General features: G+C 32.0%; 1 protein-coding gene and 1 long non-coding RNA gene across 2 annotated transcripts; both read left to right on the plus strand.

Moving 5' to 3' along the window:
* The first annotated feature begins 5075 nt into the window (after positions 1 to 5075).
* LOC118068313 (uncharacterized) lies at positions 5076 to 13661 on the plus strand. Its single transcript, XM_035085615.1, has 18 exons — positions 5076 to 5543; positions 5602 to 6024; positions 6090 to 6321; positions 6377 to 6602; positions 6663 to 6942; positions 7295 to 7717; positions 7779 to 8204; positions 8279 to 8510; positions 8581 to 8806; positions 8883 to 9164; positions 9559 to 9910; positions 9983 to 10640; positions 10703 to 10928; positions 11585 to 11666; positions 11748 to 12215; positions 12295 to 12952; positions 13015 to 13240; positions 13297 to 13661. Exons 1-18 carry the CDS (start codon positions 5088 to 5090, stop codon positions 13568 to 13570), a joined length of 6150 nt encoding a protein of 2049 aa, XP_034941506.1. The 5' UTR covers positions 5076 to 5087; the 3' UTR covers positions 13571 to 13661.
* A 1343-nt stretch (positions 13662 to 15004) lies between these two features.
* LOC118068338 (uncharacterized) lies at positions 15005 to 16796 on the plus strand. The gene is made up of 3 exons (XR_004690490.1): positions 15005 to 15302; positions 15421 to 16206; positions 16400 to 16796. It is a non-coding gene; the product is annotated as an uncharacterized lncRNA (long non-coding RNA).
* Positions 16797 to 17930: the final 1134 nt, after the last annotated feature.

Consider the following 17930-nt stretch of genomic DNA (forward strand, 5'->3'; position numbering starts at 1 on the left):
GATTTACAGGATATATTTCAGGTTGTGCACTTTAATCTAAAAATTCTTTAAATCCTTAAATCTTCTTTTTAAAAGTAATATTTATTTATTTTCAATTAAATATCACGTTATAATATTGTTAAATAATTGTCTTTGGTCAGTACTGCAGAACAAATTTAGAAATTTAACTCCAGGCGGTTTCTTGAGTAAAATGATAGCTTTTACCTTAGGGAATTCTTATAAGAAGCCTTATTATTGCGACTCCTTTGAAGAAAAAAAATATTCTCTTCCCATGTGAGATAAGTTGGACCTTGAAACAAGATCGGTATAACGGCTGTAGACAACGAAGTTATCAAGTTCTTTTTTTATATTCTTATCAATCATTTCCTGTATGATTTAATTATCAAGTCCTGTGTCAATTAGTAACCCAAAAAAGTTTATGACATTCAGAAGTGAATTTGGAAAGCTTATTTCATACTTTAGTCTGCAAACTGTTGATTCGATGAGAGATTTATTGATAAATCATTGATGCTGGCAATTTTCTAACACTCAATTTGAGGATGAATGTATCTAGATGTCCAAATAGTTTATACTACTTAGAGGCATGAGTGGCACTGAAAAGGGGGAATATCTGGAGATGAATTTATGTATGCCAGAGAGGTATACACTCGCGTGTATCGTTTTGTATTTGTTGAAACAGCATTATTGTCCATTATAAGAGGGGTGAAAAAGTTTTTCGGGCGTCCGGTCACCCGTCGTGCCCTGTAGGCACTCGTCGCATCTGCTTTCGATTTATTTTCAACTGTAATTGATGACTTTACTGCAGTTACTTCCATACTCTCAAGAATGTCCCCAAAATCCTATTACATCACTTTCCATATAACATTTAAATCAACATTTAGCATTGAAAAACTCAGAACCATCAAAAGTGTCCAAATATTTTATGTTTTATCACTTTGAAATAATTTTAATAAAATTATTTTTTAAAGTCAATTACTCTGATGATAGTCAGCAAATGAATTATTGTGTAAAGAATAAAATTTAAATGAGTATAAAGTTAGTCTTAAAAATTAGCAAAGGAACAAAATGTTAATGTCTTGAAGTGCATTGATGAACCATCATCGAGCAAAAGCAATTGCATTGAACGAAGGCGGTCATCTGTGAAACACATTTAGCCTGTTGGCATACACAACGCGACGGGGCAACTCTAGATCCTATTCTCGCTCTCTGTACACACTCTGATTCTCCCTTCAAACTCTGTTGGAAATATACCGTCAAGTTTATAAACGCACGTGTGTGATATGTCGGTGAGAGTCATATCAAATGTGTCTCCAAGTTCTTGATTTTTGAGTCGAGATGATGATATAAATGCGGGTGACTAGTCTTTTCATGTTCTCTATGATTCAACACATGTTCTCTCATCGCGTTAGAATAATAACTTCATTATTATGCTTAATAAAACTCATGGGTTATATGATTAATTGAATATAATATGATTATTTAATGAAACTCATTTAATGACAAATTAATTCGGTAATTATGGAAACATTTTTTTATAGATCCCTACACCTGTCGAGAGGAAAGAATCATACATAAGAACACAAGACTGGCAGCAATTAGGTAATAAATGGGACCACCCATCCCTTTCTGCTCCGATATACATTTGAGGGAGTGAATTAATAAAACGATCCCTGTATGTTGAACTCTCTTTACGTCGCACAGATGTGCCCCTTCTTCCACTGCCATTCTTTATCGAGGGGCATTTCTTTCATTTTATGATAAGGGTTAATAGACTAAAATTGCTCGCGTTCTCATTCATTATTGCATTCCAATTTTAAATATCAATTTCAAGTATTTTGTGATGGATTCTTTAAATATTTCTACATTGTACTTTGGAGATAGCTAACCCAGCCCATGTTTCAGTTTATTGGTAAATATTTCCAAAGAATAGAATCATTTTTAGAGGGTTTAGGGCAGATCAAATAGGCTATAGATAGCTCTGAAGAATGGGAAAATAATCATATCCACAATATTAAAAAGGATTGTGAATATCTTGACTGAGAGGTATCTTCATGATGCAAAGCCTGTGTGTTAAGTTCTACTTACTTTTTTCACAACATGGTAAATTTGTTTATTGATGAACTTTTTTTTATTCTAATTCATCCATTAATCTCTGTATTGTAATATATTCACAAGTTTTTCTTCATGTGTATGTGCTAAAGCAAGTGTTAATAGTTTTCGTTTAGCCTTTAGCCTATACAAGTGGCAACACGTGCATATTTATCATGATTCATGGTTTTCTATACGCTTTTTTCCAACCGTTGATTTTTGATTTAGTTAAATTCAACGAATAATTGCAAAAAATTATTCTTATCAATAGTTTTCTTTATTAAAAATATTATTATGTTGATTAAGAATTTTTTATTTAGCAAATTACTGAAGTATTAACGTATTTCATAAATCATCTATAATATGAACAATTGTCATGTCCAACTTCTTTCCCAGATAATTTTTTTGATACAAGCAAATGGGTGGAAAGATGAGGAACGAATTGGGAATTGTAAAAAAAGCATTTCAACCCTTTTTTAGTTTGAATTGGTGACTCTCTTAAATTTTTAGGGACAATGCAACAGACTCTAATACACCAGGTGACACTAAAAGATACTGCTAAGTAATCTATGAGTTTCCTTCCAGTTGATTACACTGCCTGGGCGTGACTATAAAAATTTGTCGAATGACAATAAATTTACAAAAACATTCGAATTAATTATTTCAAAAGGAATTTTATTGATATCCTTGATGTGAAATTTTTATAACAGATGATCTTTAACTAAAAAATAGTTAAAATAGATATTCAATAGCGGTAGAATCACTTGTGAGATAATTTGAATAATGAATTGTCACGTGAAGGTGACGATCACGAATCAAATGATTCATCGTTAGACTAGGGCAGACATAGATTAGCATGTTACCTAACGTAGCGTATCCGGCCCAAGCTTGTTCCACCGCGGACATTTATTTAAATTTAACGCTTTTACCCCCTTTGCAGATGCTATTCAGTTCGCTGTTTCGAATACTAAGATCCGTAAAATCAGGGTCTTTTTTGTATCATCAATAAGAGCCCGAGAAACCTCAATCTATTTGCACTAATCATTTACTATTGACTTAAACAAAACATTTATTTTCATTTTATCAAGTCTAATATAAATATATTAATTAATTTTTTTTATAAATTGTTCATAAAATCTGTTTCATTTAATTAACAACAAAATGCTATTTACTGGATTGAACTTGAAATGTGTTCAGATGTTGAAGTTTCCATGCAGATTAGTCCAGGATTTCTATAAGTGTTTGACAATCGTATTATCAAAGAGTGCACTTTCTTCAATCTCTAGCTCTGTCAGTCTGAAACAGATTAAAAATAATTAATTGAAGAGTCTTAAATGATTGAAAATAATAATAAAATTATAAATAACTTTGATTGTTAATAATTGTTGGATAAAAATATAAACTTAAAATTATAAAAATTAATTATTGGAGTAAATCAGGTGTTAAATTAAAAAGAAAGCAATGAGAAAACATTTTTACTTACTTCTATAGATTTTAATATGAATGACAAAAAAATAAAGGCACCCTTCTCTCATAGCTCGTGATCCATACACCGGCTTATCCCCAGATTATTTCGAGCTTATCCCAATCATTTCTGCCTCGCTCACTCAGCTATCATCTTATTCCTTCCTCTTCCTGGTGCCAATTACGTCAAATCAATGTCACGAGGACAAAAAGTACGTTCATAAGGGCACGAATTCAACTGATCTAGGTTTACAATCAGTTTCGCTCGTCTCTTCAAAGAAAAAACTCTGTCAATACCTCTGCACCAATGATTGAATAAAAAATCTATATTCTTTTTCAAATATTGGAAGTTAAAAATTGACGTAGGTATATTGAACAACCGTTCAAGGGAGAAAATGAAAACGTCACTTTGAAGCTATATGGATTGTAGCTGTTGTAAGGGATATGAATACACTGCAGTCAAAGATGATTTGCATATCTCTGTCAAAGAGATCAGCATAATGTCGAGGTGTAAAGTGGATTAAATGTAATGGATAGTGTTATCGGTTCACAGATCAATGATTAAAATCCTTGATAGAATAGTCAGTGAAAGTCAAGTTCAGTCGGTGTGAAACAACATACGTTTTTGCATAAATTTTAGCTTCAATAAATTTTTGATTATTACTTACATAAGTCATATATGAATTAAAAATACTAGTTATTGTTGTGAAGAATTATTTGAATAAATAAACATCTAATTGTTACTAATTACTCAAACCTGTCGAGTAGTAAATAACAAAACGTCCAAGTTCAATCGCTGGAACAATATTGACCCTTCTTTTGCGGGGGTGAATTCAAGGGAAAAGAGAATGAAACAAAATACACTGCACATATACCTACCCCACAACTCTCCCTTCACTTTACTGGGAACATTTCTCGCATTGACAGGCCGTCATTAGAATTGAACGTAAGGTACACATGGAATTATTTGACATAGCAAGGAGGTATTCAATTTGGATTGAATACGTATTACATACTCTACGTATTTTTATGATTAGTTGTACGATTATATACTCCAGTATTATATAAAGTCATTGAGATATCTGAATTACAGCCAACTATTGAAAAATCGATTAGTTTTTACATCAAGCAGTAGATTAAGTTCGTGTTTCTGTTCGTAACCTGATAGTCATTAGTGTCTTTTTGGACACCTGTTAGGCAGCAAAAAATTAATTCAAGAATAATTATGATGATGACATACAGAGATTAAGTTACAACTGATGTCATGACTCTGCATTAAAACATTAAAAGAGTTTTATTAAGTCATCGTATCTATTTAGGCAAATACATCATGATAAATTAGAATATCAATAAATATTTATAAAAATATTAAAATAAATTATCTTTATTTCATTACAGAATCAATAGCTTAGATACTTGTGGTAAAGAGAAATCTATCTATGCTAATTAATGTTTGATAATAGTAGCATATAATTTGAAGTTAAAATAATATTAAATAGGAGTAATGCTAAGAATACTTCAAATAATTTTTAAAAATGGTATCTCTCATTCATAAAAATGATTTAACTTCTCAACATTCGAGTATTAAAATCAATGGTGTAGTATTTTTATTCCTAACTGTGGTGACATTTTCAACTGATGCATATCGAATACTGGGAGTATTTCCATTCAGGTGGAAAAGCCATCAGATAATGTTTGATGCTGTTACTAAAGGATTGGCAAGAAAAGGTCACCAAGTAGATGTGATAACTCATTTTCCCTTAAAAGAATCGATTCCTAACTACAAAGTGTTGGTGAAATTAAAACATCAGGAAGACAATCCTATTCTCAATGAGTGGGATTATAAATTTGCTACTGAGTTTGATACTAAAGGAAGAATTGATTTTGTATTGACTGGAAATAAATTATGTGAATATTTAGGATTACCTGAAATACAAGAATTAATTAAAAATCCTCCGAATGATCCACCGTACGATCTTGTGATGACTGAGGTAGGTTTTTATATTCTATGACTTAATTATAAGATTTTTAACATTTTGATTTTTTTAGGGTTTAGCAGCAAATTGTTTCATAGGCTTGGCTCATGCATTAAAAGTTCCAGCAATTTTAGTGTGTTCTTCTCGTGACTTATCATGGATAGATTGGGTTTTAGGACAGCCAGCAAATACTGCTTTTTTCGCTGATGTTTTTCTGGATTATCATCATCCTATGACATTCTTTCAACGGGTGCATAATACCTTCCAAACTCATTTGAACACTTTTCTTGTCAGATCCAACACTTACAGTATTCAAAATGCTTTGATTAAAAAGTACATTGATCCAAATATACCACCACTGTATGAGTTGGAGAGAAAAATTGTTTTGGCTTTGGTTAATTCTTATCACAGTCTTGAAGGAGTCAGACCTGTGGTTCCTAATTTAATCGAAGTATCTGGACTCCATGTTTCAGAGCATCATGAAGAATTGTCTCATGTAAGAACATTAAAAAAATTATTTTACATGTTCTTGATATTTTTTATCGAATAAAATATCTCTAGGAGCTTGGTCAATGGATGAATGAAAGCACTGCAGGAGTAATCTATTTTTCATTTGGATCCATGACCAGAATTGAAACTTTTCCTGATGATATAATTCGTGCTTTCTATGCTGCCTTTGCCAAGTTAGCTCCTGTTAGAGTGCTTATTAAAATCATTAGTAAAACTGAATTATTACCAGGACTACCTGAAAATGTCAGAACTGAATCTTGGATTCCACAAGTTGCAGTTTTAGGTAGATTTTATACTTCATTTTGTTTTATATGAAATTATAAGAGGTTTTATTTTAGCCCACAATAATACTCGAGCCTTTATAACTCATGGTGGTTTGATGGGCTCTCAAGAAGGACTCGCTCTTGGGGTTCCTATGGTAGGAATACCACTTTTTTCAGATCAGCATAATAATGTTCAATGTTTTGTCAGAAAAAATATTACCATAAAACTTAATCATAGAAATCTTACCAAAGATTCAATTTATGAAGCTCTTCATGAAATTTTATATAATCCAAAGTATTAGTAAGTATTGTTTATAGCAATTTATTTATTATCTATTTATAATAATAATTATTATTTTAGCAAAACTGCAAAATATGAAGCAGCTCGTTTTCGAGATCGTCCATTGAGTGCAATGGATACTGCAATTTTCTGGATAGAGTATGCAATAAGACACGGTCCAGGCGTTCTGAGATCTCCAGGTGCTGATTTACCATGGTGGCAAGCAGCTCTTCTCGATGTTTACCTATTTTTTGCTGTTGTCTTTATTTTTATCTTATACTTATGGTTTTTATTGTTTAAAAAATTGTTAACAATATTATATTATAAATTATTTAACAAATCACGTAAAATACACACAGAATAATCTACTAAGTAAAATTATTATTTAAAGTAAAATTTTAAAAATATGATGAAATGATGAATTATGAAATTCATTAAAAGCTCATATATATGTATAAAAAAAATTATCAACATCTGAATTAATCCATATAAATATTTTTCAATTCTGTTTTCCTCCAGTTACATCATTAACGACATATCATCTGTAGACAGATGTAATTAAGCACTTATCATGCAGTTGCGGATCCGTAATAACTGTGATTGCTAATGATGAGTTGCATTATTTTTACGAGGATTTCGAAAGAATAAATTAATCCACTGCCCAGTTCATTGTATAGTTTAGTTGACAGTTGGACGACTAATATTTCAAGTGAAAACAATTCAACATGCCAGTGAAAGTGACTTTATTATTTATTTCATTATTCGTTTCAATTTATTCAATTGAAGCATATCGAATACTTGCAATTTTTCCTTTTCAATCAAGGAGTCATCAAATGATGTTCGATGCGATAGTTAAAGGACTAGCTAGAAAAGGTCATCAGATTGATGTTATGACAGTTTATCCACTCGAAAAGCCAATTCCTAATTACAAAGTAGTTGTTAATTTAGAAAGCCAACAAAAAAATCTTGTCAATCAGTGGGATGTAAAATTCGCTTCTGAACTGGGCCAAGATACTATCCCCATCATTGCGTTACTTTTTGGCAATGGATTATGTGAATATTTAGGATTGCCTGAAGTGCAAGAAATCATCAAAAATCCTCCTAAAGATCCACCCTATGATCTCATAATCTTAGAAGTAAGTTACAACAATTATTTTATCAGCCTTTGGATTATAAATTAATTGATAATTTTTTCAGTCTTTTGGATCGCATTGTTTTCTTGGCCTAGGCTACGCATTAAATATCCCTGTAGTTTTAGCTAGTACTACAGTCGATTCTTCTTGGCTAAGTGATATTTTAGGTCAACCAACATTTACAACTGCCTACTTTCCGGCTTATTTTACAAGCTATACTCATCCTATGACGTTCTTTGAGCGCTTTTGTAATACAGTGATGCATCATGTAACTTTGTTTCGCTACAGACGTTTTACTGATGATGTTCAGAATGATTTAATGAAAAAATATATTGACCCTAATATTCCTCCATTACGTGAATTAGAAAAAAATGTTACTTTAGCTCTGGTTAATTCTTATCACAGCCTTCATGGAATAAGACCTCTTGTTCCAAATCTCATTGAAGTAGCTGGATTACATGTTCTAGAACGTCTAGAAGAGCTTCCTCATGTAAGAATAGAGAACATTATTTTACTTGAATCAATATTATTGATTAACTTTTCTCATGTGAATATTAACTTTAGGATCTTGGAAAATGGATGGATGAAAGCACTGCTGGAGTTGTTTACTTCACTCTTGGGTCAATGGTGAATATTGAAACATTTTCAAAAGACGTAATGAAGGCTTTTTATTCAGTTTTTACTAAATTAGCACCAGTTAGAGTATTGATGAAAGTTGCTGATCCAAGCAAATTGCTACCAGGTTTGCCTGAAAATGTTAGAACTGAATCTTGGATTCCACAAGTTCCAGTTTTAGGTAAATAAAGAAACTAAATAATATTGGTTCCTAAAAAAAAGAAATATCATATCATATAATAATTTTATAGCTCACAATAATACCAAAGTTTTCATGACTCATGGGGGTTTAATGAGTACACAAGAATCTCTGACTTTTGGAGTTCCTATGATAGGAATACCATTATTCGCTGATCAGTTTTCAAATATCGAATTTTATATTAAAAAAAAAATGGCTGTGAAACTAGATTATAATAATTTAACAGAAGATTCAATTTATGAAGCTCTTTATAAAATTCTTAACGATCCATTGTATCAGTAAGTAGAAATAATAATTTAATATTAAATTATTGAGAAAAAAAAAATAATTGTATTAAAAAACATTGTATAAAAGGACTTCTGCAAAATATGAAGCAGCTCGTTTCCTTGATCGTCCAATGAGTGCAATGGATACAACAATTTATTGGATCGAATATGCAATAAGACATGGTCCTGGTGCTTTAAAATCACCTGCAGTGGATATGCCTTGGTGGAAATTATCATTAATTGACGTTTTTTCATTTCTCTTTATAATGATATTGTTTTCCATTTTATTAATTTTTCTACTCCTCAATAAATTCTTAAAGACTTTGCTTTTTATAATATCAAGAAAAATACTTAAACTCCACACTGAATGAGTAATTATTTGTAAGTATTCCAACACATTTAAACAGGCATAGTAGGTCATTGATTATATATAGAGACAATTATTAAAACTTATGTAAATTGTTAATATTTGCAATTCTACCATGGAAAAATGGAAACAGTTACTTTATGCATGGTAGAAACTAGATAATGAAAATTCTATTTATATTTATGATGAAATGAATAATAGGTTTTAGATATTTCAAATATCATTTGTCTTTAGTTTTACATGTACTGTATAATCTGTAACTACTTAAGAAATTTTGCTAAGGTGTTGAATTAAAAAAATAAAATCCTCTCGTGTGTATTTCAATGAATGATTTAAGAATGAAAGTGGCCTTAACTTTAGTCACTATCTTGTTCATTATCTCGACATGTACAATTAGGGCATATCGAATATTAGGAGTATTTCCACTACATTCAAGAAGTCATCAAATGATATTTGATGCAATCATCAAAGGATTATTAACAGATAGACATCGAGTTGATGTTGTGACGGTGTATCCTTTAAAGGAAAAATTTGCAAACTATACATTAATTGTTGATTTGTCAAAACATCGAAAAAGTCTTGAAAATCAATGGAATTTTAAATATGCATCGAAATTGACAGGAGATAGTATTTCACTTATAGCACTATCTCTGGGAAATGATTTATGTCACTATTTGGCTTTACCTGAAATACAGGATATCATTAAAAGTCCACCGAAGGATCCTCCTTATGATTTATTAATAGCTGAAGTAAGTGACTAATATTTTTAGATTTTGATTTATGAGGAGAATTTTGTGTATTAAAAAATATTAATATTGCAGTCTCATGCTGCTCATTGTTTTATTGGATTGGGATATGCATTAAAAATTCCAGTTGTGTTGGTTGCAACGTCGATCGAGGCACCCTGGCTAGACCAGTCGATAGGCCAGCCCATGGATACAACAGCGTACATTGGAGCATACTTTGGAACCAATTCTTATCCTATGACATTTTTTGAACGTGTTTATAATACATTTATCAGTTATTATAATCTTGTTCGCTTCAGACGATACACTGATGATGTGCAAAATGATTTGATGAAGAAATATATTGATCCCAATATTCCACCACTGCGAGAACTTGAAAAGAGTGTTGCTCTAGCTCTAGTCAATTCATATCACAGTTTGCATGGGGTAAGGCCATTAGTTCCTAATCTCATAGAAGTAGGAGGACTCCATGTTTATGAACATTATGAAAAAATACCTCACGATCTAGAAAAGTGGATGAATGAGAGCACTGCTGGAGTAGTATATTTTACTCTTGGGTCAATGGTTAACATTGAGACCTTTCCTGATGATGTTTTGCGAGCTTTCTATTCAGTTTTCAGAAAAATATCTCCAGTACGAGTGTTGATGAAAGTAGCAAATAAAGAGAAATTACTTCCGGGATTACCTGAGAACGTTAGAACGTCATCGTGGATCCCGCAAGTAGCAATTTTAGGTAAAACCTATTAACTCTCAGAAACAATTTGTAAAAATATTAATACTTCTATGATTCTCTAGCACATAATAATACGAAAGTTTTTATAACTCATGGAGGTTTGATGAGTGTTCAAGAAGCTCTCACGTTTGGAGTTTCTATGATTGGTATACCACTGTTTGCTGATCAATTCTCTAACATCGATATACTTGTTAAAAAAAATATTGCTGTCATGTTGAACTACAAAAAGCTTATCGAAGATGAAATATATGATGCTTTCGACGAAATTTTGAACAATCCAAAATATCAGTAAGTGATGCTGCCTAGACTTGAATTTTTTTTTTTACTAGAAGGTTTTTATATTATTTGTCTATAGACAATCTGCTAAATACGAGGCAACCCGTTTCCTTGATCGCCCATTAAGCGCCTTGAATACTTCACTTTTTTGGATAAAGTATGTAATAAGACATGGAGCAGGAGCTCTCAAGTCACCCACTGTAGACATGTCTTGGTGGAAAGTAGCACTTATCGATGTTTATATATTTTTACTTTTTTGTGCTCTATTAATAATTTATATTTCATTCAAAGCCTATAAGAGATTTTACTTTTTTGTGTTTAAAAAAAAATCAACGAAACTTGATAAGAGTTATTCTGAATGATTGAACAAATGTAGAACAAATTGATAAAATATTAAAATTATATTCAAGTTTTCTTCTTCTAATTTCCTGCTTTTTAAATATGCTACCAGAGTGATTTGTGGAATTCTTCAACATATATTATAAACCAAAACTATTGATTAGTCATATTGACATCTTTTAAATTCACCAATGCAGTTATTATAAACTGAAAATTTGAAATTTTGCTAGTAAGTTGCTGAATGAATAGGTCATCATAATCTACTTATGTATATCAGTAATGACTCGACAATTACAAATTAATATCATTTGTATTTATGTTATCATTAGCAATGATACACTTCATGTATTTATGAAACTACGTTCTCTTATAGCATATGAAAGACTATATTATCCGTTATTATCTTATGAAGTATTAAAGAAGAAAGATCTTGTTCTAAGTTACTGATGAATTGCATGAAAATTTAATATATGATAAGTGAAATAAAATAATTACTTTACTAAAATATTTCTTAAAGTAGAAAATCGTGTAGCGTTACAATTAAAAATGAAAGTGCTAGTGAATTTCTTACTCATTTCATTATTAACTATTTTAATTACTAAAACAAAAGGTTATCGAATTTTGGCAGTCTTTCCGTTTCATTCAAGAAGTCATCAGCTGATGTATGATGCAATTGCTAAAGGTTTAGCTAGAAAAGGTCATCAGATTGATATAATAACTTCTTTTCCAATAAAAAAACCTATCCCTAATTATAATGTAATAGTAAATTTGGAGACAGAAAATAAAAGTTTTGTGAATCAGTGGGATTACAAAGCTGCATTTGAAGTGACAGATGATATCATTCCATTCATAGTATCTGAATGTGGGAATAACATATGCGAATATTTACGATTACCGGAAGTGCAGAAAATAATTAAAAATCCACCAAAGAATCCTCCGTATGATCTCGTTATTATCGAGGTAATAAAATTTTACTTTAATAAATATTAGCTGTGATATTAAAACAAGTTGTGGGGAAAAGTTAACTATCATATTTCAGTCTCTAGGGTTTAATTGTTTCATTGGATTAGGACATGTGTTGAAAGTTCCAGTCATTGTAGCAACTTCTTTGGTGGATTCACCATGGTTAGATCGATCATTAGGTCAACCCACGGATACGACGGCATACTTCGGAGCATGCTTTGGAACCAATTCTTATCCTATGACATTTTTTGAACGTGTTTATAATACATTTATCAGTTATTATAATCTTGTTCGCTTCAGACGATACACTGATGATGTGCAAAATGATTTGATGAAGAAATATATTGATCCCAATATTCCACCATTGCGAGAACTTGAAAAGAGTGTTGCTCTAGCTCTAGTCAATTCATATCACAGTTTGCATGGGGTTAGGCCATTAGTTCCTAATCTCATAGAAGTGGGAGGACTCCATGTTTATGAACATTATGAAAAAATACCTCACGATCTAGAAAAGTGGATGAATGAGAGCACTGCTGGAGTAGTATATTTTACTCTCGGGTCAATGGTTAACATTGAGACATTTCCTGATGATGTTTTGCGAGCTTTCTATTCAGTTTTCAGAAAAATATCTCCAGTACGAGTGTTGATGAAAGTAGCAAATAAAGAGAAATTACTTCCGGGATTACCTGAGAACGTTAGAACGTCATCGTGGATCCCGCAAGTAGCAATTTTAGGTAAAACCTATTAACTCTTGGAAACAATTTGTAAAAATATTAATACTTCTATGATTCTCTAGCACATAATAATACGAAAGTTTTTATAACTCATGGAGGTTTGATGAGTGTTCAAGAAGCTCTCACGTTTGGAGTTCCTATGATTGGTATACCACTGTTTGCTGATCAATTCTCTAACATTGATTTGTTTGTTAAAAAGAATATGGCTCTGAAGTTGAATTTTAAACTGCTTAGAGAAGTTGAAATATATAATGCTGTTGATAAAATTCTCAATAACCCAATTTATCAGTACGTATAATTATATTTAGAGTTATTTTATTATTGTTAATTATTGTGTCTTATAGGAATGCAGCACAATATGAGTCAGCTAAATTTCTTGGTCGCCCAATGAGTGCCATGGATACAACTATTTTTTGGATCGAATATGTAATTAAATTTGGACCCAATGCTTTGAGATCACCTGCAGTAGATATGCCTTGGTGGCAAGTAGCTCTTATCGATGTGTATATTTTCTTCATTAGCTTTATTATTTTTACTGTTTTCCTAATGGTAATAATTATTCGCTCATGTATAACATTACTTTTTTCCCAATCAAAAAAGCGAACTAAAATTGCATAGTCATATATGCTACTTTTAACTATTAAAAAAATGTATTCGAGAATATTTTATAACACAAATTATAACATTTACCTTATTGAGTCTTGATAAATGATGTCTGAATATTGAATACACATATTCCTTCAGTAATTCATATAATTCCCAATTTATCTTTTTCAATATAAATAATTGAAGTCGAGAAGGTGATGATAAAATTCAAGTAAACACATTTATTATCCAATTTTTCGTTCTCTTTTTCTGGTTCGTGAATTTTGTTTTCATCACGCGAAGAAGAAAATACTGTAGGAAGTGGAAAATGAAGAATTTATATGAATATTGAGAAGGCGTGACACGTGTCTGAGAAGTAGGTATTCATGATGAAAAGAGACCCTCTGTCAACGTGCACAACCGTTTGCATTAAGCCTTGGGTAATTGCCAGCATCACGGGGGATCACGACAACGATCACGACCAGGGGGCCACGCGACTCTTCTTTCTTTTTTCTTCTCGTGCGAATTTACAACTCCACGTTTAATTACACGTCACGTACGTGAACGGCAGGACATTGACATTTCTATCTTTTTGTCACTAGGAGTTTTCAGAATACTTTTTCACCTTTTTTTATGTGAATTAAAATCTCTCTTTCATATGATAAGTCAAATATCAATTGAAATCTTTCTCTGAATATAAATAATTTGTTTAATAAATCATTGATTGCTCCAATTCTCACGAGTTTTTGCATCTTTCGCTTTTCTTGTTCTGTAATCCGGTAGCTCAATGTGTTTGCGCACGTTGTACATCAACACCCTGACTATTTGCAGACAGTAAATTACAAAACGTATACAATGCAACGAAGAGGAAGTAAGAGTAAAAGAAAAAAGAGTAGAAGGGTAGGGTTAAACCCTTTAACATCTATGAGCTAGACCCGGATTATAAAGAAAAAAAAAACATGATCATGTCGAATGCTCTTTTATGTAACTGTTAGAACATCTCTCTTCGACAACAGAATCCTCAACATAAGTATACATCTCAATCACGTTAAATTCCTCCGTTTTAAAATGATATATACTGATCCATTGAAGATGATTATTGTGCAGATGAGTATTTTTATTTGCTCCAATCCTCCATGCATGTTTTATCCTAGTCTCCAGTATCCCCTCTAAGGATTTTAGAGAGCAGTCAGGCTGCAAGAGACGATCGATACATTTCGTAGTGTCTCCTCTTTATCTCTCCTCCTCTCTGATATAGAGAAGTGTATCCATGACGACGAGAACGATGGCCGTCGACGGGCCATCTAGCGCCTGCGTCTGTGCATTAATTATATTTTTTACTTCTCAGCCAATTAATGCAATCTCAATTATTTATGTTTCTTTATTTTTAATTCTTTCCCGAGTGTTTAGACACTTGTATTTATTGTTGTTAAATTGAAATTATACTGTTGTTTTTTTAATGAGAATAAGGATGAATATAAATATGTGAAAAGTAAATGTTTTCTTTTTTGTCGTTGACCATGATCACATTCGATTTGGTTTAATTCACCGGCACGTACGACTAGGACACGACCGACTGAACGTCAAAGCACGTTAACGTCGTGTAAATCAAAATAAAAGCTGACGAGGATCTAGGGAGTGAACGGGTGCTGGCCCAGAAAAATCAGACAAGGGGAAATAAGAAAGAAATGAACACATTTTAAAGTCGGATTGGAAGAGTTACCTGCGTTCTGAGAATGTATTCTACTTCAAAAGGTTTTGATATGTATGTAATTTTTTTTCAAGCACGTTTTATTGTCATAAATTATTTTTAACTCTATGATAATAAATAAATTAATTCACCAATCAATTTATTCTTTTTTTCACTTGTTTTTTTTTTATAGGCATCATGTTATCAACAACTTTTTCAATCTTCCATTCCTAACCTAACACGTGTGATGAGTGGTAATTGATTTCACACCCTTGATTTACGATCTTGTAACATAAAATACCGATTTGGGGTAAAAATCAGCGATTTTCTAACCCCATCAGATGACATGTGTTGCGTCTATTCATTCAGAAAAAAATGTAAAGAAAAAAAATGCAATGAGAACAGCAAAGTCAAAGGGGTTGCTGTTAAATTATCATCTTTATCAGTTAAAATGAACATTTAAGTTATTGCGTCATGGACAAGTGACTTTTTTACGCTTATAGTACAGAAAAAAAATCATCATCTGTATAACAGTTTGCAATGAAGCTATTTATTGCTGTAGTCAGGGTACATTGACATGGGATCTCCACGAAAGCTCAGGATCAATTGCAGCAGGATATCGTTACAAATTCCCTTGGATTTGAATTGAATCGTTGGTAAGGAGTGAGAGATATATATCAATATCTCACAGAGAAAGAAAGAAAAAAGTTTTGAATTAAATTCAGTAAAAGAAGGGAGCCATCGCGTCATGCGCCGCTAGCGGAATCAGCGGATTAGCTGTTCTGAATGCTTCAATGACGGGCCACCCTATCCGCCTTCTCTTCACCATGAATAGTGACACGAGGTGAAAAAAATTCAGAGAAAGCAGAAGCTGAGATTGGTCGTCTTTGAACGCAAGAAGAGGAAGATTTAGATGAGAAAAAAGAAGAGTTTCTTGTTGCTCCCTGTTATTATGATACTGAGAGAGTTTTATTCTAAGGTAAATCTGTGTTTACTTCAAGTAATAGCAGTAATACTACGCCAATAGACTATTTCTAAGCTTATTTATACGAAATACGACCTTTTAAGCAACAACACTTAGTCCCTTTTGCACATAAAGCTTTGTTATGATGTAAACAAATCAAGCCTTTATTCAAAAATTCTAATGAACTTTATTTCTTTTTTTTTTCCAGGTTTTTCAGTAATCTACCGAATTTTTTTTATCAGCAATTTAAGAAAACTACAATGGAGTTAAAATATCTTGAAATAGCGTTTAAGAAGATGTCTTTCATAGAAGATATTACATCAAGAATATCAAAGGAGCCGACCAGGTTGCGTATCAAGGATCAAGATCACCTGATTTTATCGCCTGTCGAGCGAAACGGATACTTTCCTTTCTTCGTGTCACCCGTGAATCGATTGAAATTATTTCGAAGCCGTCGGAAGAAAATAATGAAAGGAAGAGACTAGCGAAGCGTATCGATTTCGTCGTGTCTAACGTTGATCTCTCGAAAAATATAATGTTAGATATTATTGCAGGACCAACGCTTTCTCGCGTGCTGGAACATGAGTCACGTAAGGAAAAGTCAACAAAAGGTAAAGAACAATGTTTTGAAAATTCCATCTTTATTTAAATGATGATCAATAAAAGTATATTTTTTGCATTTGCCGAAATTAATTATAGTAAAAATTGTGAGGCAAATTTGGACGTAATGTTTATTTATTTATTGGGAATGATTTATTTATTTTCCCATATTATACACGAATTGAAGCCATTTCATGATCTATACAAGCCCATTCCATTGTATATCTTTCGGTAAATATCAAAAATAAGGGACAAATAATAGTCATTGATCCGATTAAGTTGTTTGTATATTCGAATGCTACTGACGCGTCTGAGCTGATGTCTGAAAACATCAGGAAAAAGGGTGAAAATGGTAACTGCACACGCCTTCCCTCATTTCACGCTGATTTTACTCTTATGTGCTGCTTTCTCATCTTCACACACCAGAGGAATAAAGAGAGTCGAAAAGTTAAGAGGATTAGAGCGAGATGAATGTTATATGTATTAAAATATGTGATGAAAACGGGATGTAACGTCCCGGAGGGAAAACCGCAGACTCAACATTTTTTTTATCATCTTCCGTTATAGTATATTACAGATGTAAATGGTGATGGACGGCGAACTCTACATTTTGATTATTATTATTATGATTAATTGTAGTGTTATTAATTTTTTTGGTAAAAAATTTTTTTCGATTATAGTAAATAGGAAAAAAAATATAATTGCTTTTATTTGTTTAAAAAAAGACCGTGTTGGAATTTTTAGATGACAAAATATTGAAAATAATGTGTAAACAACTGAATAAGTTTTTTCTATATTTGATGATATGACTTACTTACAAGCTGCTAGTTTGGACGATCAGTGTCTGGACGGAAGTGATTGATAGCTATTGAGAGAAGCTGATCCGTGTAATTCGCGTACATAAGAGGATCTCACTGAAATCACATTGTTCGACTGTCGAGTGAGCACTCGGCTTTCCCTTATTCTGACAACCGCGTGTGCATTTTTTTCACCCAAAGAAAATACTTATACCTGTCTAAATGCAAAGTAGAGTGGAAATCATTGAAATTGTTCTGTCATATGCTCTTCTTGCTTCGATTATTTTTTTTTTTGCTTTTCAACATGAATTAAAATTGATCAGAAAGCTTGACATTTATCTA

The sequence above is a fragment of the Chelonus insularis genome, unplaced genomic scaffold (genome assembly GCF_013357705.1).
Source record: "Chelonus insularis isolate UGA/USDA-ARS -01 unplaced genomic scaffold, ASM1335770v1 contig_3_pilon, whole genome shotgun sequence".
NCBI classification, from domain to species: domain Eukaryota; kingdom Metazoa; phylum Arthropoda; class Insecta; order Hymenoptera; family Braconidae; genus Chelonus; species Chelonus insularis.